The sequence below is a fragment of the Cicer arietinum genome, chromosome 1 (genome assembly GCF_000331145.2).
Source record: "Cicer arietinum cultivar CDC Frontier isolate Library 1 chromosome 1, Cicar.CDCFrontier_v2.0, whole genome shotgun sequence".
Lineage (NCBI taxonomy): Eukaryota > Viridiplantae > Streptophyta > Magnoliopsida > Fabales > Fabaceae > Cicer > Cicer arietinum.
In genome coordinates, this window is record NC_021160.2 from 16,097,111 (window position 1) to 16,104,534 (window position 7,424).

At 35.5% G+C, this 7,424-nt stretch overlaps 1 protein-coding gene and 1 long non-coding RNA gene across 2 annotated transcripts in view; both read right to left on the reverse strand.

Annotated features, from left to right (window-relative positions):
* Positions 1-5,936, reverse strand: part of LOC140921068 (probable ubiquitin-like-specific protease 2B) — an 11,652-nt gene extending 5,716 nt beyond the window's left edge. Inside the window, exons 1-4 of the mRNA XM_073370853.1 lie at positions 5,791-5,936; positions 5,533-5,709; positions 5,332-5,442; positions 5,064-5,241 (exon numbers count right to left, since the gene is read on the reverse strand). Of these exons, the coding sequence (XP_073226954.1) occupies positions 5,064-5,241; positions 5,332-5,442; positions 5,533-5,709; positions 5,791-5,936 (612 nt within the window). The remainder of the gene's footprint in view (positions 1-5,063; positions 5,242-5,331; positions 5,443-5,532; positions 5,710-5,790) is intronic.
* Positions 5,937-5,969: 33 nt separating this feature from the next.
* LOC140920159 (uncharacterized) lies at positions 5,970-7,163 on the reverse strand. The gene is made up of 3 exons (XR_012162794.1): positions 7,047-7,163; positions 6,243-6,959; positions 5,970-6,167 (listed from the first exon to the last, which is right to left on the reverse strand). It is a non-coding gene; the product is annotated as an uncharacterized lncRNA (long non-coding RNA).
* Between the last annotated feature and the right edge of the window lie 261 nt (positions 7,164-7,424).

Below are 7,424 nucleotides of genomic sequence, written 5' to 3' on the forward strand. Positions count from 1 at the left end.
TTGAATTTTGTTGGAAACGTGACTCTTGAAATGAAGTACTAAACAGAAAGGAAGTTTGTGTGTCCTAAGTAGTATAGACTTTGGCATGATTTCGAAAATATTTGAGGAAGCTTGGATCACCAAGCAGATGTGGGGATAGAATTATTAAAGTTATAATTGGAACAACATACTGGTAAGAACACTACGGTTTGAAGTAGTTGTACGACTAAATAAAAATCGAGGATTGGTGGACAATGGAGAAATTTAGGAGTTCTCGGCTGTAGTGATTGTTTTGTGCTCAGTGTGTTGGTGTCATACTTAGTGTTTCGGTTTGGTACCAAATGGATGTTTTGTACCAAGTGGATGCAAATGAGGCTATGTGACATAGCTATGGGAAATTGTACTTCGTCGACAGGATCAAAGTTATAGGAAAATAAGGAAAACTCAGTAGACTTTGAGAAGATTGTTGATTGCTTGTACATTAGGATAACCTCAGTTGTAAGTCGCAAGAAGCGCTACTACAGTTCGGTTAAGATAGTCTAAGCCATTACCATTGTTGTTGGCTATTTATTGACAAATTGAGGGACTAATCATCCTTAATCTCTTGTTGATAGTAGACAAAATCATGTTGAATGGAACGGACGAGCCTTACCGACTATGGATGTGTGTAGAGTTATTAAGCACACTATGAAAACAGGTAGACAACACTTTCTTCGAGTAGGCCGGGTGAAACAAGTTGTGACTTGTATGTTGAATTTGAGTACAAACCTAGTGTGGATTGTTACTCGTACTTTAAGTTTCGAGGACGAAACTAATTTTAGGGGGGTAGTAATGTAAGACCCTTAATTCTTAAATCCTAAATTATACAATTTTAGGGTATTTGGTGTTGAAGTTCTTAGGCTTTTAGCCTAGTTTTTGGTAATTAGTGGGTTAAATGCCAAAAATATATTTTTGGAAATTGGATTAAAATTATTTGTCCAAGAATAATTTATTTACGTTACGAAGAATTGGACATCAGAGAGTTTTGTTAAAAATATCACTTGTCGCTGAAAATTTTATCTATCACTTGAGATGCGACGAGAGTAGATATTTTTAACAAAAAGAGGTTTGAGAGGTGATGGAAAGTGATGTGGAAATTTGTGGGTGAAATGGTAATTTTATGAAATATCTAGATATTCTTCGATATTTGTTATATATATATATATATATATATAAAAAGAAAAGGAAAGGAAGGAAGAAAGGAAAACAGAAAGAAAAACATTTCCTTCGCTTTTCTTCCTCCTCCCTGCCTTCGCGAACCCATTTTCGTCCACACCTTTTCGTTGCTTTCTTTTGCTTCAAGAAAAGGAACCTAAGGCATGGTGGGTGAGAAGACAAGGATTTCTCAACTTCATTCTTCCTCTTTGATTCGAAAACGAAGAAAAACGGTGTTAGGGATTTTCAAACCGTCAAACACAAACCACCACTTTTCTTCTAGATCTAAGCTTCGTTTCGAAAAGAGATAGAAGGGAAAGTTGCTCACCTCCACGCTACGATGCTAGTGAACTAATTTTGGAAGCAACGTTGCGAGCAGAGATTTTATCGGAATTACTCGCGGTAACGTAATCGCTCATTAAAGCTAATGTTAAGGTAAGGGCTCCTTCCAAACTTTTAGTTTGCATTTAGGGACTTATCTGTGGTTGTGTGGAAAAGAAATTTGTTAGGGTTGAAGTGTTGATTTGGGAAAATGAATTTAATGCTTTTATGGGTAAAATTTTAGAGTTGGGTTTTGGTGATATTGATGAGTGTTTCGTGGAAAGTGAATTTAACTCATTTATGTATGGTTTTGAGGAAATGATATTTGATGTGTTTGAGTTGTGTGTTGTGATAATTTTGTGGTTGTCGTGTTTGACGTGTTCATAGTTAATATTTATAAATTTTGAGATGTGTTTCTGTGGATTTTGTGGAAAAATGAATTGATGTGATTTGGTGTGAATTGTTGATTGAATTTGAGAATATGTCTGAGTATGTTCTGTGTGGAATGTGAAAACCATTAGAGTAAAACGAGTATTAAAAATGGGGAATATTTTAATATCTCTGTTTACTTATTGTTTGTCGTCAAAATTGTTAGAATTAAACGAGTATTAAAAATGGGGAATCTTTTAATATCTTTGTTTACCTAATGTTTGTAGTGAAAATTGTTAGAGTTAAATGAGTATTAAGAATGGGGAATCTCTTAATATCTAAATTTACTTAATGATTCTAGTGGATAGAGTCAGAGTATGCTCATGTATTTCATAGTACATGGCGACCGGATGGGCCATGGTGATAGTGGTGATCGGATGGGCCACGAGATGATTCCAAGTGATTTGTTGGTTCATCTTATCCTTGCGGGGATTGTCGTGTCGTGTAAGGTCTGCAATAGGCTACACATTTTTGGTAAATCGTGTTGACCCGTAATAGGTGGCACCTCGGTAAATAGTACTTCGGCCTGTGATAGGCAGTACATTTATGATTTACGTTTTTAGTAAATCGTGTTGACCCGTGATAGGTGGCACCTCGGTAATTTAGTACTTCAGCTTGTGATTGGCTGTACAATTATGATTTACGGCCCTTCGAGGAGGGTTTTGGTTTGGTCATGGTGATTGTGTTATAATTGCCAAGTATGGATGTTGTGGAATTGTGTGTAAGTGTGATTGATTGCAAAACCTTTTCGAAACTCAAGTCGTCATGGTGATTGTGTAATAATTGCCAAGTGTGGATGTTGTGGAATTGTGTGTAAGTGTGATTGATTGCAAAACCATTTCGAAACTGAAGTTGTCGTAGTGATTGTGCTATAATTGCTAAGTGTGTATGTTTTGAAATTGTGTGTAACTGTGATTGATTGGAAAACCATTTCGAAACTGAAGTTGTCGTAGTGATTGTGCTATAATTGCTAAGTGTGTATGTTTTCAAATTGTGTGTAAGTGTGATTGATTGCAAAACTTTTTCGAAACTCAAGTCGTCATGGTGATTGTGCTATAATTGCTAAGTGTGATTGTTTGGATTTGTGTGTAAGTGTTGGTTGATTTCAAAACCCTTTTAAAAGCTTAATTTTGCTGTTTTCCTGCTGCTGTCTGATGTGTATTCGAATACAGAGAGTTGTATTCGAATACATACATGTTGTTTTTGCCACTGACTTACTGTGTAGTCTAATACAAAAGGTTGTATTCGAATACAGACATGCTGTTTTGCTACTGACTTGCTGTGTAGTCGAATACAGAAGGTTGTATTCGAATACAGACATGTTTTTGCTGCTGAATGCTGAAACAGCCCTGTATTCCGAATACAGAGATGCTGTATTCGAATACAACAGTGTTGTTTTGTTAAAAACTTCATTTTTCAACCTTGTTTATGAATGTTTGGCATATGGAAACCCTTTTAAGGTGCATGCTAAGTTGAAAGATTATTTTGTGCATTTAAAAACTTAAATGTTATGTGTTAATTGTTAATTTCGGTTGGTGACCCTTTACAACTATTGTGGAAATATGGGCTTTGCCCTCAAATGAGAACCAGGACCATCCTACCGGTTAGTACCCTATAGATGGGAATGTAGTTGGACACACCTGACTGGAGCTGTGTCAGGAGGATCTTGTGGGGCGCATGAAGATCATCTGGGATGTATGGTTTTTTTGGTAGAATGATCAGATTACGTTGATGTATAGGGACTAGACGTCTTTCTTTTTGGGTTGTGTTTACTTTAATTTGGAAGACTGTACCTATACTAATATTTTCTGTTTGACATTTTATTATGATGGGGTCCATGTACCACTTTTTGAAGTGTAAATACTTTGGATTCGTATTTCAAAAACTATTCCGCTGCTTGTAAATTCTGTTGACTTATTTGTCGTTGTGTTACGACTTAAATATTTATCCAAAGGTATTTCCACTACACGAAAAAACGCATTTTACAGCGCTTTTTTTAAGCCATTTACAGCGCTTTTTCAAAAAAATAAGCGCTGTAGAATCGAGCGCTGTAAATGATACAACAGCGCTTTTAAAAAAGCGCTATAAAACATGTAAATACAACGCGCGCTTGTTATGCACATTTTACAGCGCTTCCTCAAAAAAGCGTTGTCATATGCACCCCATTATATGAGTTATGGGTCTGCATTTTACAGCGCTTTCTTGAGAAAGCGCTGTAAAATGCCCACCCATAATTTCATATTATGGGTCTGCATTTTACAACGCTTTCTTGAGAAAGCGCTGTAAAGTGCCCACCCATAATTTAATATTATGGGTCTGCATTTTACAGCGCTTTTGTTGTACATTTTACAGCGCTTTCTCACGAAAGCGTTGTAAAATGTGCACCATTAAAGCGCTTTAGAACAACATTTTACAGCGCTTTTTAAAAAACCGCTGACAATGTGTGTGTGTGTGTTTTTTTTTTAAACGCTGTAAATTAATTATTTGAAATGAAAATCGCTTTTTAGCCTTTTATGGACTTTTTTTTAAAAAGCGCTGTCTTTTATCTTTGTATCCAAAATTATTTTGATCCAAAATCACTTCACAATCAGTGCACACAACAACAAAACATATTCAAATACCATAAGTAGTTCACACAATCAGTAGAACAGAAATCAGAACTCTGTAACTTTATTAACATATATGTAACTCTGTAACTCTGTAATTTACAACCTAAGTAACTACATTCAGATACATATATACAACCTAATTTACAACCTAATTAACTACATTCAGATACGTATATATATATAACCTAATTTACAACCTAAACTACATTCAGATCCATATGCATGTTCATATATTGTGTCCTATGATCATTTACATATAATAACTAACAGAATATACATTATATGCACTAGCTACCATATAATATTAAGATCCCTTGCCCAGCAGCAAGCTATTTCCCAGAAAATCAAATAATTTTCATGTCAAGCACGTACTGACACCATTCTTCCTTTAATTCCATCAGATCTTCCTCAGAATATGATGGACTGGAATTGGCAAAGTACTGCAATATAAAAATTGAACATATTATATTAAGTTAGTATCAAATATATAGATAATTTATATATGAAAATCATATAATGCAAATACCGTACCGTTTCTGGGATAATAGTTTTATTCTTCTCAACAATCTCCTTCATGAATCTCAATACGTAGTACCCACAGTCGATGTTATTTGTTTGACGAGGGCACTTTATTGAGATCCATGTAATGTTATTAGACTTCTGCTTCGACACTTTAGCACCTCTTTGAGCTCGATAAACTTTTAAGGCACTATCGAATGAATAAATGTGATTATTAGAGCATGAACAAACACATTATATATATATATATATATGTAAGAAATAAATGAATATTACTTACGTGTCGAGCATAGTCTTTATTCCGGGGTGATTGGTGTAATCGCCGTGCACGGGATCCAAATAGTATATCACTTCAGAGACCGCATTGATTGCAAATAGCACCCAATGTGCCCTACAACAACAAAAAATTGGTTAAGCAATTTTGTTTATAGACAACTAATAAATTAAATTCTCATCAATTAAAAAAGATAAAATTACGTACCCTGAATTATATGGTGCCAAGAACAATTTATCACTTTCTTTATTTCCTAAAAACATATCTACAATGTAGTTTTTTACATTCTCTGGATCGAGTTTCCACATCGACATCTTATGTGGAGACAAGAATGAGTATTTATTTGACAGTTTCCTCGTGCACACGACCTTCTCGTACAAAAACCTTCAATGAAAATTTTAAACTAGATTAATTACCAATACATTTAATTAATTACAAATAAATGCAATTAAAAGTATTTTTTACCTTATGTACAAGCTGATTACAGTAACACTCAGCTCCTTATGTTCGAGAAGATCGTACATTTGCTCCTTTTCGAGGTATTCAATATACTCATCTCCAAAGATGTCTTGATTCATTTGTACAATGGGCGAATCGTTGCTGCTGCCCATGTTCCTTTTTATTTGGATGTCAAGACACGCCCCGTATTTACCAAGGCGTGGCTGACTTTTATTAGGAGCAGCAGCAGCAGCGACCGATTTTCCCCGATCCAGATTTTTTGTTGCTGCAAGTTTGGCAGCTTTATTACCCTCCAGCCTTTGTAGTTTGGCAGCCCTATTAACCTCCAATTTTTGAGGTTTGCTGCCTTTTTTTGGCTGTAGGGGTGGTTTATTTATTTGGACCTACAAAAATGAGGTAAAATGTTAGTTTATTGAATCTGAAAAAATGAAAAACCTTAGGCAATAAATGTGACAAACCTTTTCGGGAGATGTAACTGATTTGTCCTTGGGAATCTTTTTTTGGAGGGCAACAAGGTGTGTGGGCCATGCCACGTAACTGCCAATAGCGTCGCTTAAGAACTTCATATCTCCATCGTTGTCCGGTATGGGCAACGGTGCAGTTGGTTCGAAAGCAACCGTAGGCGATACTTTGACATGGCCCGCGGGGATCGGAATATTGTGCAATACTTCTCCCGAAGTATTGTACAATATTCCTTTTCCCACCTTCCGTTGAGTCGGCGAGGACAAGTATAGGACACATGTAGTGACACCCTACATCAATAGTTAAAACATAAGTACAGTTAATATATAAGTTTGTTTAATACATAAGTAATTACATAAGCAAGTAAGTAGTAAGTAATTAATTACCTCGGGAATACTCTTCAAACCGACGTTGCAACTCCCGGTTTCACTCTCCATTTGTATTTCAGGTTGGAGCTGAACCGGAAGTTGCTTGTCTTTATTCGTATTCACCAAGAGTGCCACTTGCTCCGATAGGATTCTGAGCTTCTCTAATACTTCCTCGTTGGAAGGTTTTTGGCGCTTCTCTTGAGGAAAAAAGCTTTTGGGAGTTACGCCAAATCCTTTCCCCCTCACTCGACCGGAATACTCAGGGACATTAAACACTTTCCCAAGAATGTCCCTGCACGTATCCTTGTTGCCCTCTTGAGTTTCAGAACTTTGTTCAATAGTTTCCTAAAATACATGTAACATTAAAAAGATAAGTTCAATAGCATTTTTAAAATACAATATTAAAAAATATTAAAGTGATAATATACTTACACAAAGTTCTACAACTTTCTTGACATTTTCATTATCAACCACTCCTTCTTTGTTAACACGCGCTTCCTTCCATAAGATATGACGACCCAAGGGTTGATCGGCTTGGGTGTCTTTTCTCTATTCGTTAAAATCATAAACAAAATAATACAAATTAGTTACACACTATAGTTTATAATACAAATTACTTCATTATATAAAAGTGATGTTTAATTACTTACAATTTGTTGTTCAAGGCGTGCATATCCCATACGTGATTTCTTGTATGGGTGTTTTGGGTTGCTTGCCCGTTCGCGATTTGCCTTACTAATATTCTATATAAAAAAAAAATAGCAATTGTGTAAAAATTTAAAATACGCTACGAATATGAATAATAAAACA